Raw genomic sequence first — 15,373 nt, 5'->3', positions numbered from 1 at the left:
ACATGTTTCATGAAGGGCCAGTGGGGGCTTAAGATTCCATTGATTATTACTGTGTGATAAATGAATGTAGGAGCAGGGGCCTTTAGCACCTGCCTAATGGAGGTTGGTTTGCTAGGGGGTGTCTATGTCATTTAAAATATTTAAACATTTAAAATAGCAAGTACATTTTTTTAACAGATAAATTATTTGTGCGACATTTGTGTTTTTCTTACTATCTTGACCAAAGACTCTTCTATCTAAACCCTAAAACCCACAGCTACAGCAAAGACTCTTCTATCTAAACCCTAAAACCCACAGCTACAGCAAAGACTCTTCTATCTAAACCCTAAAACCCACAGCTACAGCAAAGACTCTTCTATCTAAACCCTAAAACCCACAGCTACAGCAAAGACTCTTCTATCTAAACCCTAAAACCCACAGCTACAGCAAAGACTCTTCTATCTAAACCCTAAAACCCACAGCTACAGCAAAGACTCTTCTATCTAAACCCTAAAACCCACAGCTACAGCAAAGACTCTTCTATCTAAACCCTAAAACCCACAGCTACAGCAAAGACTCTTCTATCTAAACCCTAAAACCCACAGCTACAGCAAAGACTCTTCTATCTAAACCCTAAAACCCACAGCTACAGCAAAGACTCTTCTATCTAAACCCTAAAACCCACAGCTACAGCAAAGACTCTTCTATCTAAACCCTAAAACCCACAGCTACAGCAAAGACTCTTCTATCTAAACCCTAAAACCCACAGCTACAGCAAAGACTCTTCTATCTAAACCCTAAAACCCACAGCTACAGCAAAGACTCTTCTATCTAAACCCTAAAACCCACAGCTACAGCAAAGACTCTTCTATCTAAACCCTAAAACCCACAGCTACAGCAAAGACTCTTCTATCTAAACCCTAAAACCCACAGCTACAGCAAAGACTCTTCTATCTAAACCCTAAAACCCACAGCTACAGCAAAGACTCTTCTATCTAAACCCTAAAACCCACAGCTACAGCAAAGACTCTTCTATCTAAACCCTAAAACCCACAGCTACAGCAAAGACTCTTCTATCTAAACCCTAAAACCCACAGCTACAGCAAAGACTCTTCTATCTAAACCCTAAAACCCACAGCTACAGCAAAGACTCTTCTATCTAAACCCTAAAACCCACAGCTACAGCAAAGACTCTTCTATCTAAACCCTAAAACCCACAGCTACAGCAAAGACTCTTCTATCTAAACCCTAAAACCCACAGCTACAGCAAAGACTCTTCTATCTAAACCCTAAAACCCACAGCTACAGCAAAGACTCTTCTATCTAAACCCTAAAACCCACAGCTACAGCAAAGACTCTTCTATCTAAACCCTAAAACCCACAGCTACAGCAAAGACTCTTCTATCTAAACCCTAAAACCCACAGCTACAGCAAAGACTCTTCTATCTAAACCCTAAAACCCACAGCTACAGCAAAGACTCTTCTATCTAAACCCTAAAACCCACAGCTACAGCAAAGACTCTTCTATCTAAACCCTAAAACCCACAGCTACAGCAAAGACTCTTCTATCTAAACCCTAAAACCCACAGCTACAGCAAAGACTCTTCTATCTAAACCCTAAAACCCACAGCTACAGCAAGGCATTAACACACACGTCAATGACACCAGTGACGTCCTGTGTTGTGTGTGTTTCTTTTTCAGTGCTGCTGGTATAATTACATCTAGGAAAGTACAACTCTACCCATCACCACACCTCCTTCCCCTTTACACTGACTCACAATGAATCACAAACAAATCCCCGAGCACACAGAGGCAGTGTACAGTCCAATCAGCTGAGACGGAAGTGCCCGGGTCATAATGTGTCTGTAATAAAATGTGCACTACTCCCACAATGAGTCTTCAACTGATGATGTATTAACAGAAATATAATTTGAAACAAATACAAAGTCCATTTATATATTTGAGGAATTTGTGTGTCCATGTATTGGGGCACATAGACATGGTGCCAACAGCAGATTCACTTGACCCAGTGTTACTGCCTCTGGGTAAGTAGAAATACAGTATGTAGTGGTATTGTGGGGTGTGGTGAAATACTCACTGGCCTAGTAAGGAAACCCTGGACGCTATCTAATGACTTTTACATGGTTTGCTCCCACAACGATAATACAACATACTTAAATATAAAAAATGATCAACTTTCAAAAACAGGCCATACATACTGTACAGTACCAAGTACAACACATGATTCTGTGTTTGCCTTCATCCTGACATATTCTTACATGATACGACTTTTGAGAAAGACCATCAAGCCATAAAATCACTTAGTCCTAGCACAAGAAACTAGAGTAATCTAACACTTCCTCCCCTCTCAGCAGAAGGAACTGTATTCAGCCTCACCAGCGCCTTCACTGAAACTCTGTAGTACAGCGCCCCCTGTTGGCAAGTTAAGTAATTTTATTACAAGGGCTGCTTACTAAAGTTTTTTTTTCAAATGCTTACACACTAAATCTTTGCTTGTCACACAATTTTCGAAACATGTCTTCCAAACATCATAACCCCATACCAAATCTGCAAAACCATACACTAATTCTCAGTGTTTGACTCAGTTTTCAATTCACTAAAACACATTTTGCAAAACACCACACACAATTTTCTACTTCACACACAAAAATCGAACAGGAAGTAACTTGATTTCATTTTTCAAACACAACCCATCAAAATGCCACACTTATTCACCAGTGCTTCACTCTCTCTCCTCACATTTGTAAACACTAATTACTTTACGGAACACCATCCAGTCATTGCCTTAGTATAGGCCTATAAATAGATACTCTATGTAGGTATGGACCCTTTCAATCTGGCCCTAGAGGATTTCAGAACCAATGCAGATACTTTGAAAGGAATGTTCTACAAAAAGTCGACTTTATGTACAGTAAAACTTTGTCTTTTTTACTATATTTTTGTGTCTTTTTTGTGTTTTTGTGTCATTTTTCTATAGACCTATGAATACATACACCACCCACCCCCCCTCCCACACACACACACACATACAGACAAACACACACACATACACACACACACACACACACACACACACACACACACACACACACACACACACACACACACACACACACACACACATAAACACATACACACTTTTCTTTGAAAAAAGCAAAGTAATTTGATAGTAGTCAGTCATTTCCGTCTTAGGCAAGATCAGCTTTTTCAGAACTCCATGTACATTTTGAGCAACAGTGAGTACCTGATGTATCCAAAATGTCATATTATGACAAAAGTGTTTGTAATGTGAGGCTAATGTTTGCTTTAAAGATGTGTTTTTGACATTTTGAATGTTGTGTGTCATTTTGCTGGAGATTTGTGGCATTTTGCATTTTGTGTGAGCAAGTGTGGGTTTTGTGTGTGGAATTTTGAAAAATAGACACAGGGTTTTGAAAATGTGTGTAAACAATTGTAAAAAACTGTAAGCTGTATTGATTTTCCACTGGTAAAACAAACTTCCCTCTTCCTCCAAGCTCTTCCCTCTCCATTCATAGTGAGTAGGACACAAACTGTACACTGCTAGCAGAAATAAATGTTTATTTAAAGATTTATGTAAGTGGATTTGTTGAGGAAAGTGTATCAGTTAGATCCACATACATGGAATCAATAGTAATCTGTATAAACAAAAAAACACGTCTGTTTGTAGATAAAATTAGAAATATAATTTACACACATGATAGTCAATAAAGACAAAGACAAAAGACAGGGTCAATAAATTCAACAGAAGTTCGGATTAGCAAATGTGGAGAGACTCTTTGGAACAGCATATTCATCACTGACTGGTCCAGTATCCTAAAATTGGACAAAAAATGCCCAAAAATGGACAAAGATTTAATTACACATTTAAAATAAACACACATCACTAATGCAATTTCAATAAAGTCTTATCCATACTATGTCATAACACAAGATACGTCGTTCCTGTTTTTTTATGACAGTTCCCGTCATTGGCTACTTGTTTGGGTTGGGTAGTGTAAATTGTATCAGATAAACAGTTTCTTCACATGAATGAGTGTAAAGCCCATGTAAGGCCATGTTTCCCAGTAGGGTCTTTTCCTTAAACCAGTATGGTGTTGTTCATTTCATAGGTGGAGAAGAACACTTCTTTTGCTATTTCAGGCCACTCAAGTTTGTGAATGTAAACCTCCCTTTGGATAATATACAGAGACTTGACTTGACTACACCATAGTCCAGTAAACAACTCGATGAGCCATGTTATATTCAGTGGGCTCATTAATTAAGCTAATTAAAGCTAATTAAAGTGAGCTGTAAGCAGAGTAAGGTAGCTTGAGGACAACTCAATACCACCACAGGAGCACATTTTTCTGAGAGAGAGAGGGGGGTGTGTGTGAAAAACAATGACGTATTTAAGAAAAGTCACGTCCTGTGAAGTAACCAAGGTTGATGGCCTGTAGAGGGCCAGGATGCTGAACGCCTGCAGAGTCCCTTTTGTAATATCCTTCTACATTACACAGAACCCAGAGCAACTCAGCATACACATGAGAACATGAGCAAGCTCTGTGACTATTTTTACTAAGAACCGGCTCCCTGAACAGTGTCTGTATTCACACCTCTGGTTATAACAGCTCAGATGAGGCATGGGAACAAATAGCCATGCAAGGGTAATCTGGAAATGACTGTAGTTGCTTGTAGCAAACTGAAATGACAGAGCTGTGAGAAGTGAAAAGAAGCTCTCTTCACATCAGTGTGAAAAAGTGCTAAAGCAAAATCTCTGTGGGGAGTCGTCCCTGCGCCTGAACTCTCTCGTCTCGTCAGCAGAGTCAGCAAGAAGCCGCCGCTGGATTAGGGGCATCTTGGGAGAGACTTCACAGCCAGCGCCTAGCCTGCTCGTTAGTGCAGACCGTACTGATGGACACGCTCTGTGGAGAGTGATCTGAGATAAGCTCTCGCTCACACTCGCACTACCTCACATCTACTGGAGAGTTTACTCTTCAGAGCAGCGTGCCCGAGAGAGCAGCAGCAGAGCGGAGAGTGAGACAAGATTGAGGCGAAAATGAGATGAGAGTGAGGCAAGGGTGAGATGAGAGTGAGATGAGAGTGAGGTGAGGGTGAGATGAGGGTGAGATGAGAGTGAGATGACAAGGGGAGTTACCTTGAAGCAAATGCTCAGCCGTGAAATGGGGAGATCTTGATGTGAAAAAAAAAAATAATGGAAATAATCAAAAAGAGTTCATGCAAGGGAATAATTTACTGTAGTATAGACATTTAGTGTTCACATTCATTCAGCATCACTTTAACAATATCTTAATCATTTAGTATAGACATCACTTTAACAGTATCTTAATCATTTAGATTCTCTCATCTGTCAAGTTTTTCTGTAATAAATGGTATTCTTGGTTGTCTGGATGGTACACTCACCTACAATGTGGTCTCTTGCATGCACTGTAGTCCAGAATTTAGCATTCTCCCTGAGGCCAACGATAACAAAAGCAAACATAATGTGGGTTTGTGTGCAGCTCTAATGTGGTAACAGTGCATGATGACACAGCAGCACAATACAAAGCAAAGTGATAACAGTGCGGCCAAATGCAGATGATTAGGTTTGCATATCTGTACACAAGATATACAGTAAATGGATGACCAAGGGCAGCTGGAAAACATTACAGGTGCTATTACTGAAACAGGGGACCATTGTGACCATAGTGACCTGTTTGAAGATTGTGACCAGTTTGACTATTGTGACCATTGTGACCAGTTTGACCAGTTTGGCTATTGTGACCAGTTTGACTATTGTGACCATTCTGACCAGTTTGACTATTGTGACCAGTTTGACTATTGTGACCATTGTGACCAGTTTGACCAGTTTGACTATTGTGACCAGTTTGGGCCTCACTCACCTTTTCTTCTTCTCCCTCGCCGCATCTTTCACTGAAAAATATACACATTGGCAGAAGTTACAGCACATCAACTATTGCAGTATTCAATGACATGTCACTGTTGGACTTCACAAAAACCTGATTTTAGATTCGATCCTCATTGCACTGTGAAGTGTCTTATGAAAAGGAGAGCTCCTCTTGAAGGGGGCGGTATGTCAGTAGGTACCTCTCTTGTGTACAATGACCCCCAGGCCTATGACTATGGCTAGAAACAGCACAGCTGCAGACATGGCTCCCAGCACCAGGGCCCAGTCTGGGCTCTCTCCTTCTTCTCCTTCTTTTGCTTCTTCTTCTGCAAACAGGTAATCACAGTGTAAGACTCCAACTACAGGTGCTCATTATTATAATGTATTTTATACATGTTATATCTATTTATATATAATGTGTTCATTACCATATATAGCATAGTGTTTTATTGAGTGAAAAGAGAAAAGAGGAGAGGAGAGGAGCAGAAAAGAGGGGAAGAGAAGAGGAGAGGAGAAATACAGTACAGGAGTGAAGGGAAGTGAAATCCTATGATGACCACAAGACAACATCATACCCAAGTCATTTCCTTATTTTCACAGTATTAACAATTTCTGACACAACCCCCCTCAAAATGTTTGCTACAGATGATATTATTAATGACATATATTATCAAAATGATGGTTGTGTATGAAGTTCAGTATACGTAATGTCATTAAGGTATTTTCACATATTGATCTGTTGAGAGGATTGTAGTGGAGTACACCTGCATTTTGTTCACGTGAAAGTGACCGTGACACACCTGCGTTTGGTCCATGTGAGAGAGTGACCGTGACACACCTGCGTTTGGTCCATGTGAGAGAGTGACCGTGACGGCTTGACTAGCGCTGGAGTTGATGGTCAGGTCTGTGGAGACGGTCATCTGATAGAGGCAGGAGTAGAACGCCCCGTCCACCGGCACCACGCTGAAGCTGGGGTCACTGGAGCTGGACACCACCGAGCTGGGACTCCGCAGCGCGCTCTGACGTCCGGCGCTGTCGGTGACGCTGCTTTGGCTGAGCAGCAGGACGGCCTTCGGACGGATACACAGAGGCACAGAGCAGTGGAAGGTCAACGGCTGACCACTACAGGCCGCTCCGCTGGAGAACGTCAAGACAGGCGGGGGGAGAGGGCTGACCTTCTCTGTAGAATGAGACGGATGGCAGTGGTTAACAAGGCAGATCAGGAGGCAGGTCAAATGACCATGAGATGACCTTGAGATGACCTTGAGATGACCTTGATTACACACCACTGTTTCTGGCAGAAAGCCATTTGTCAAAGTTGATTTGTTTATGTGTTTTACAATGGGATATGTCCCAAAACTTGTATATGAAACCAAAGCATTTCAATGTGAATTCTGTGAATTCTCATTATTGGTCACTCATAATAGTCCTTGGGTTAGGATTAAGGTTAGGGTTCAATAATCCCATTATTATTCTAATAAGGTAGACAAACATCCTTGTGAATGTAAATTGTGAAAAGTCACACTTATCTTACAGACTTTCAGTTTGTCTTCTCAGTTTCAGTGTGTGTGTGTGTGTGTGTGTGTGTGTGTGTGTGTGTGTGTGTGTGTGTGTGTGTGTGTGTGTGTCTGTGTGCGTGTGTGTGTGTGTGTGTGTGTGTGTGTGTGTGTGTGTGTGTGTGTGCGTGTGTGTGTGTGTGCGTGTGTGTGTGTGCGCACGTGCGCGTGCATTTGCACGGGTTGGCAAGTTACACCACACATTGCGTGTAGAAGAGAGAGAGGGATGAATGAGAGATGAAAGACCGCACAAAGAGGCTGCAGTGCAGTGTGGTTAGGAAAGGAAGGGAGTGTCACTGCCTCATAACAGTTGACGGTTCTTCACGTTACTGTGTCAGTCTTTAGTGATGTTCTTAATGTATCAGTCTTTAGTGATGTTCTTAATGTGTGAGTCTTTAGTGATGTTCTTAATGTGTCAGTCTTTAGTTATGTTCTTAGTTGTTTCTTTTTACATGTTAGACTTACATTTTTCATTATATGTTCCATTATTCCTCATTATCAATCAACACTTTCAACAGTTCAGTGCACAAAAAGAAATCAATACCTCTGGTTTAGGGACAGGAAATATTACTGGGCCATATTACTTACGTATTATTGTTGAAGGAAACCTTACCATCTAATTTGGCGTACACATAAGAGCTGAACGCGCTGGGTTTGTTCTGAGAGTCTTTGAAAAGGCAGCAGAAATCCTTTTCACTGGTCACTTCTTTGCGATTCACAGTAAAAATGGCACCACACTCTTCAGTTTGGTGCTTGACTGTGTTACACAGACGTTTGCTTCCGTAGAGGTCAAAGTGCAGCGCCCGATGGTCCCCCGGAGCAGTACACAGGAACACAAGGCTGTCCCCAACAGAAGGCAGCTGGACGAGAGAGGGGACCAGAGGCCCGCTGGTCGGTTTGGGGTCAGACTCCAGGGCTACACCTGTGTGTGTCAACAAGCACATTCACACGTGTGAACATTCACTTGGCATAAAACTGCATCATACTGCAACAAAACCGTGAGAAAGTGGATGTGAATCTGAAGTGAGGCGTTGTCTTATAATCTAATGCTGTTGTGGTTTAGTTTCACACAAAGTTGTTTTTGCTGACGTTTTGAAAGAGAGACTCTTAACTTAAATACATGACATATTAGCTGCGTAAAGACTTGAAAGTCATTGAAAGCTCTTTTAGATGATGCTGAATTATTTCCCCTTTACTCCATTTCCAAATCCAACACTCACTAATCATTCATTATTGAAATAACTATGACGTTCCACAGAAGTCCAACACTAACACTAATCATTCATTATCAGAAATAACGATGACGTTACACATAAAGTAGCATTGAGACTTCAATACAATAGATCAATCTGAGCTCTCACTGAGATTTGCCCCAAAAAAGGAAAACTTACCTAATAGGTGAGAGCAGCTTATCAGTAGGAGTATCATGAGAATGTGATGTTGATAAAGTACCATCTTCCACCAGTAAACCACCAGTTGGTGTGAGGCCCTAGTGGTTCTAAGCCTCCATATGTGGAACTGAAGAGAACAGACCAGAGTGGCGTATGAGAGAGATGTGGTGAACACAATAAATCAGCATGAGGAAGCTCAGCAGATGAGGAAACGCAACATCCTCTGTGCAACACTGAGGTAGATTCTATCTTAAGACACCCCCCCCCCCCCCCCCCCCCCCCCCGTTCTCTTACTTAAAAGGCACAGGAAGTGACTGCATGTCAGCTACTGAAGAGGAGAGGGCACCCATGCTGAACTCCGGACATATGGTCTTTCAGCCACGGAGACTATTTACACGACATGATCAGACTTGGCTTGGCCTGCTGCAGTTCACATCTGGAGCAGGTCTATTGTATCAGAGCTGGACCCGTCCCAGCGGAGACTGCCACCTGCTGCTAACAGAGGAAGAACACCTGTTTACAATGTGCATCTGCAAAAGCAATAAAGCACTGGACATTGTTATTATTCGGACCACTAATGAAGTATAATATGGCCATATAGACCCTTTTTCTTCAGATCATTTTGTACCGTAAAATGTTCACTGCTCAGTTGTGTTTTGAACAGAAAATATGATGTGTTCCAACATGGTTACCATTCTCCTATGTCTTTGGTCATATTACTTTATAATGATCCAATACAAACATGTATCCATAAACAGCCATCATCACAGCTTACAGTATGTCAGAACTAGTAATGACGCTGAAAACTTGAAAACAAAATGTTGAAGTGTTTTGTACATTAGAAAAGAGTTTTGAGTTGGATCCAGTATCTCAAAGACAGTAAGTGGTTACTGATACATGTTACGTGTACATAATATTAATAGAAATATAGAAATACCTTGTATATGCATGTATAGGCTCAGATAGATTTTGTAAACAACTATTTGCTTTTGGTAAAATAGCTGACATCTTTCCCAACTTAACAAGGTCGTTACACCACCTAGTGAGGTAGAGGGGAACTGCCTCGACCGTTTAGGAGAACAATCCTAACCACTGAAAAGAATTGAATGTGATATAAGGAGGACTTTGCATGCATATGAACACATTCAAAGGCCTCTTTGTAATTCCAGGTTAACTTTAACTGTTGCACAAACTTTGCATACAATACTTACAGGTATTTAACCTGTGTGGACTAAATAAAGCCTTACAACCTCAAAGGTTAGTTTGATTATAAAAATGTTACATACTATAGTCATAAAGTCATAAATCATGTAAATAATTCATCCATTCACAAACTCACAACAAAGAGTCCAGGGTCATCAACCGTATCTTTTCTGTACCACTCACAATGACTATTCAACAAAATATCATTGACTATATTGACTACATTGACTTATAATAACACTGCATATGTTTTGCTTGTATGTATATATACAGTACATGATTAAGCAGTTTGTAAGTTTAAATGATTTATGTTTGACTTTCAATCACGTTGAAGATGGTGTGGTAAAGTTTACTGATTTAACAGTACGGGAAGTTTTTTTTCCATTTAGGATACTGAATAAATCATACAGCAATTTCCTGTGTATTAGCCGCATTGTGTAGGCCTATAAGCCACAGGACAGTATTTTATGCAAGTTAAAAGAAATAACCATATTAATACCATATTAACTGTCCCGTGTATTGACCTCATAGCTGAAGAAATTTGACACAATCAATGTATAAGCCGCAGCTCTAGTTGTATAAGCCGCAGCTCTAGTTGTATAAGCCGCAGCTCTAGTTGGGAAATTACAGTGCGTTTCTTTTTTCTTTCTCTTCCTCTCTCATGGATTTTTTTGAACATTTGCTTTCCCATGCAGGGCAATTCCACTCAAAACTGTCACATCCAGAACACCAACACAATGCCATGGTATTTAGTTGGCGTTATGGACGTGACAGTTTTGCGTGGAATTGCCCTGCACTTTCTACTGAAAAAATGAGGAGTTTAAATCCATGTAGGGGAAACGCATGGTGTATTTATACATCTATACATTCTGTTTATATTTACACCCTTTCTTTCATGTTCCATAAAGCCTATGGATGGAAAAATAAGATATATTACAACTACGTGAGAGGTGAAAGAACCTATCAGAGGACTAAATATATAAATGGTCTTAACTCCTAACTGCTGAAAACAACGAAACAAGGAAACTTGGTTTGGAGGTGTCTCTTAACCACTAACGTAAACGGTGAGCGCTGATCTCTGGCCCGCTGTCTTGTGTTGGTGGCGTTGGTGCTGCAGGAGCAGCTGAGAGGCTCTTTATCTGTGATGAGGCCCGTGATCTGGCTGCGTCAGGAGCAGCGCGCCATTATCTGCCCTCGGACAGCAGCCCCGCATCAGCTCACCCGCGCCGATAAACACCAGCCAGCCCATAATCACCCGCCGCGCACAGGTCTTCTCAGAATCCCACGTCTCTTCCCACACACACACACACAAACACACACACACACACACACACACACACACACAGAATGAGAGTCAGTGTGTAGGTGCATTTGTCTGTCTCTGTGTGTGGAGCTGAATGTTTATCCTGAACACTCTTTGAACTAATAAAGTCTTTACATGATCACATTTATATTTAATTATGAATGTACTGAATCCATTTACTTTTATATTTAATTATGAATGTACTGAATCCGTTTACTTTTATAGTTGTGATGAGGTGTATACCATTCACGTTGATCATCAACAATTATACTTTTGTACATTGACCACAGATAAAAAAGTTAAAAGATGTACTGCACATGGGTTATGGTTATGTTATAATAGTAGTAGTTTTGTCCAAAACGACTTTACAACATTATTTTTAAATGAGTACAGAGACCATTGTATGTTGATAAAATAGCATGTACAATATGAAACTAAGCTAAAGTACTCAGACTCATATGACCACTGATCATTCACATTCACACATATGGTTTGCCTCAGCAGAGATAATGGCTAATCAGGCAACTGCTGTTCACTCATTTACTGAATCCATTCAGACTCAGCTTACCAATGCTAACTGCTGGAATCTTCTAGAACTAAGGATATTCCCATTATTTTATGTTACTGAAATGTCCCATTAGTGTGCTATTGAAGAACACAGCTGGGGACAACCAAATTGTTGGTGCATTGTAGATGCATGCTCAGTGCTCAATTTCTATATTTGAACAGTTAAGTTTATTGAAATTCTTGAAAGGAATAAAACAGTCAACCATATTGCTAAGTTTTGTAATCTTTCCCTTGGGTCACTTTACACTTATACGGTTACTTAGTAAAATCCACTAGGAGTTCTACCATATTTACATATGCTGTTCATAATATTCAAATTTGATGGGATTATTATTCAAAATCATTTCAGACATATTCTTCCCTTCTTCAGCCTTCCAGATTTTGCCAGAAATAGAATGGCACGTTGTCTGATTTCTCTTGCTCAGGGTCAGACAAACTGAACAGGAAGGTAGTGTGATCTTGCCGCTCACTTCAGATAGCGTACATGCCGGGTCACTGCTCACACACACGAGCAACAGACAAGAGATGATGCTTGTGCTACTCGAACACACACACACACACACACACACACACACACACACACACACACACACACACACACACACAAACACACACACACATGCAAATACGCGCAAAACACACTTTTTAAACCCCACCCCGTGCCACAGAACTGTGTGACAGCAGGCATCAGTGGGGGTCTATCTTCTGAGCGAGATAGAGAGGGGAGGAGCCACAGGTTGACAGAGAGAGAGTCGGGGAATAACTGTATTTAACTGTATCTCAACACATAACTGTAAGAGGACTAGCAACACTCAATTGCATAATGCCCAACAGTCATTTGTGATTGCACCTTTATATAATTACGTTTTTCAAAAAAGGTTTTTATCAAAAGTGTCTTGCCGCCACATTACCTGCTAGTTTCCTGAGAATTTGGGGGCCCCAACCGGATGGCTGCAACTCAAGCTGTACTGCCCTCGTTCAGTTCATTCTCAAACTTCTCCAACTCCAGTCAGGACATGAAGGTATGTGATTCTCTCTTCTCTGTGGGAATGTCCATCTTTTCTCTGGGTCTGGACTATTGAAGGCGGCTTGTTGGCTTCTGTTAGTTTCTCCTGCCTTCGGTGTCTAAAGTAGCCTTTCTGAGCCTTTCTTTCTAGTGTCTAAAGTAGTCTTTCTGACCAGGGACCATGCAACAGATGAATATGACAGCGGTCAAGTTGGGATATTACTTGAAAGACAAACATACTCTTTTTGTGTTCCCCTCTAACATATCTCAATTTGTGTTCCCCTCTAACGTCACTCTAATCTGCATGTAGGCCGGTAAAAATGGCAGGGCCTTATCAGTTCTGGAAAAAAACTTAATGGTAGCATGTCATCAACAAAACTAAATTGACTAAAAGGGATTTAAAATGAAATGCAATATTTTGCTATACATACATATGATTTTGCTCTAATTTATTTTTTATCATTATTTGAAGGAAGACACATTACAACAAAAACATCATGGTGGTTACCAATAAGACATTTGTATCTAAAGTCATGCTAACTTGCCCTGTCCCCTCCCGTGCTGCCGTGGCGTTAGGTGTGGAGGTTTGAGGATGGCTCGCTGGGCTCTCTGGGCTTTGATGCTCAGGACAGAAGGTCACTGCTAGAGTTCCACAGCGCTGAGCAGCAGGACCTGCCACCGGCCTTCAGGGAGGCCCAGCTGGACGACGAGCACAGTGCAAACTGGGACATGGAGTTTTTACTGTCCAGCTGGGGCAGCACGTCACCTGATCAGGGCACCAGTCAGGACTCCAACTCCCACCGGCCCCCTGCGGCTGGTCAAGACCCGGGCCGGCTGTTCCAGGGGAGCGTCCAGGAGCGGCCGGCCCTGAAGGAGCACGCAGGGCTGGACAGGCACTACGCCAGCACTGGCAGCTTGATGGCCGAGCTCCTCTCCCCGGAGGAGTCCGTGAGCTGCTCCATTCCAGAGCTCTACAACGGGGGCTACCTGGGAGAGCAGCAGGGGAAGCCGTACGCTCTCCACTCCGACACCACACACCAGTACGGCGTCCCGCTCGGACACAACCCAGAGGGCCCAAATGACCACAGCAAGGTCAAGTCCTGGGAGTACGGCTACTTCCCTCAACTCCCGTCTTTAATGGCGTTCCCAGAGTCCAGGTTCCCCCCCGTGGCGTCTGTGGACGCAGAAGCCGCCGGGGGTCACTCCCAACGCTCGGCCTACAACATCCTCCCAAACTACCACCACCACCCAAAGCTGTACCCCCACCAGCTGGGCCCTGCTGCCTTTGTCCACAGGCAGGCAGCAGGGGTCTACAGCTCCACCACCAGCTTGCTCCCTGACTCCACAGTGCCCTCTACGGGCCTGGAAGGGAAACGCGGGCGCAAAGGGGTGGCCAAGAAGAGGGCCGCGGTGCACAGCTGTGAATACCCCGGCTGCAGCAAGACCTACACCAAGAGCTCACACCTCAAAGCGCACCTGCGCACTCACACAGGTAGGGACGATGGGCTTAATTTGCCATGCGAGACAGGTATGAACCTGTAGCAATGATAATTAGTCAGCCTTTCTGATCACATAAAAATGCTTGCCGGGGTTTCCAACAGTATGAACATCCAACAACTATGAATTCATTTAAAAAAGTTTAATCTTGACTGTGACTCTTGACTGTTTTTACAGCATTAACTATTTTTGTATATTGCACTGTAGCCTGTGATCCGTCTTGAAGGTAATCAAATAATCTACCATTGTCCTTTTGCTCATGTGTGCTGCTCATGTACAGGTGAGAAGCCCTACCTGTGCTCGTGGGAGGGCTGTGGGTGGAAGTTTGCCCGTTCGGATGAGTTGACCCGCCACTTCCGCAAACACACGGGCCAGAAGCCTTACGAGTGCATGCTGTGCCAGAGAGCCTTCTCCCGCTCTGACCATCTGGCCCTGCACATGAAGAGACATATATGAGGTCCAACAGCATGGGACACACACGGACACACACACACACACACCCACACACACACACATCACGCATCACTCATGCACACACACACATACACACACACACACATAACACATCACTCATGCACAGCCACAGGTCAATTCACATCCTACATGATACATGACTTATCAATGTAGCAAATAACAAATTAATGTACAGTAGATGAACTGTGATATTGTTATATTTCAGCTATGGCTTTCCAATAGTGCAGTGCAAACGGTAGACAGGAATGACCAGGTCAGCCCCACTGAGGACCTGAGAAGAATCTGACCTGAGGAGGTGCACGCTGACATACAGCTGCTTTAGCTCATTTACAGGGCCAAGTTCAGGGCAGCGTGAAGCTTCAGTCTGAATGATCTCACCCCATAGCTAGCAGCTCAACGTATCTGAAGGTAGCTCTGACGGCGTGAGGAACACTACTTGAAGCCCCTCACCTGAGGGAACTGTGCTAAATG

General features: G+C 42.5%; 2 protein-coding genes and 1 long non-coding RNA gene across 11 annotated transcripts in view; 2 read left to right on the top strand and 1 right to left on the bottom strand.

Moving 5' to 3' along the window:
• Positions 1–3,562: 3,562 nt before the first annotated feature.
• On the bottom strand, positions 3,563–12,937 carry LOC121718761. 7 transcript variants are annotated; one of them, XM_042103914.1, is made up of 10 exons: positions 12,837–12,925; positions 9,147–9,347; positions 8,853–8,979; positions 8,075–8,383; positions 6,744–7,085; positions 6,106–6,231; positions 5,901–5,931; positions 5,422–5,471; positions 5,156–5,190; positions 3,563–3,834 (listed from the first exon to the last, which is right to left on the bottom strand). In XM_042103914.1, the coding sequence occupies exons 3-10, from the start codon at positions 8,914–8,916 to the stop codon at positions 3,760–3,762; spliced, it is 1,032 nt and encodes a 343-aa protein (XP_041959848.1). In that variant the 5' UTR covers positions 8,917–8,979; positions 9,147–9,347; positions 12,837–12,925; the 3' UTR covers positions 3,563–3,759. The 7 variants fall into 7 exon arrangements, 6 of the variants coding, with proteins under 6 accessions (XP_041959848.1, XP_041959850.1, XP_041959849.1 ...); XM_042103916.1 differs by having other exon boundaries at positions 9,147–9,344; positions 12,837–12,909; XM_042103915.1 differs by lacking the exon at positions 12,837–12,925 and adding an exon at positions 11,106–11,345.
• On the top strand, positions 6,135–6,841 carry LOC121718782. Its single transcript, XR_006034012.1, has 2 exons — positions 6,135–6,241; positions 6,343–6,841. It is a non-coding gene; the product is annotated as an uncharacterized LOC121718782 (long non-coding RNA).
• klf1 (Kruppel-like factor 1 (erythroid)) overlaps positions 12,816–15,373 on the top strand; it is a 3,457-nt gene continuing 899 nt past the window's right edge. The window contains exons 1-4 of one of the 3 annotated variants that reach the window (XR_006034001.1): positions 12,816–12,947; positions 13,508–14,423; positions 14,709–14,942; positions 14,977–15,373. The exon at positions 14,977–15,373 is cut by the window's right edge and continues 550 nt beyond it. Coding sequence is in view for 2 of the 3 variants with exons in the window: in XM_042103897.1 (XP_041959831.1) it covers positions 12,873–12,947; positions 13,508–14,423; positions 14,709–14,884 (1,167 nt within the window). In the remaining variant the exon portion in view is untranslated. The remainder of the gene's footprint in view (positions 12,948–13,507; positions 14,424–14,708; positions 14,943–14,976) is intronic. The other 2 variants (XM_042103897.1, XM_042103899.1) reach the window with 2 other exon arrangements.

The sequence above is a fragment of the Alosa sapidissima genome, chromosome 9 (genome assembly GCF_018492685.1).
Source record: "Alosa sapidissima isolate fAloSap1 chromosome 9, fAloSap1.pri, whole genome shotgun sequence".
Lineage (NCBI taxonomy): Eukaryota > Metazoa > Chordata > Actinopteri > Clupeiformes > Clupeidae > Alosa > Alosa sapidissima.
Note: the sequence above shows the minus strand (reverse complement) of the source record. Positions and strands in the feature narration are given on the sequence as shown.

What these genes read in the sequence shown, in the direction of transcription:
- LOC121718761 (XM_042103917.1), bottom strand. Translation starts at nt 8,916, where the DNA reads ATGGTACTTTATCAACATCACATTCTCATGATACTCCTACTGATAAGC. An exon ending in AAGCTGCTCTCACCTATTAG is followed by an intron (nt 8,384 to 8,852) that starts GTAAGTTTTCCT and finishes TGACACACACAG; the next exon opens with GTGTAGCCCTGGAGTCTGAC. An exon ending in GCGAGGGAGAAGAAGAAAAG is followed by an intron (nt 5,472 to 5,900) that starts GTGAGTGAGGCC and finishes CGTTGGCCTCAG; the next exon opens with GGAGAATGCTAAATTCTGGA.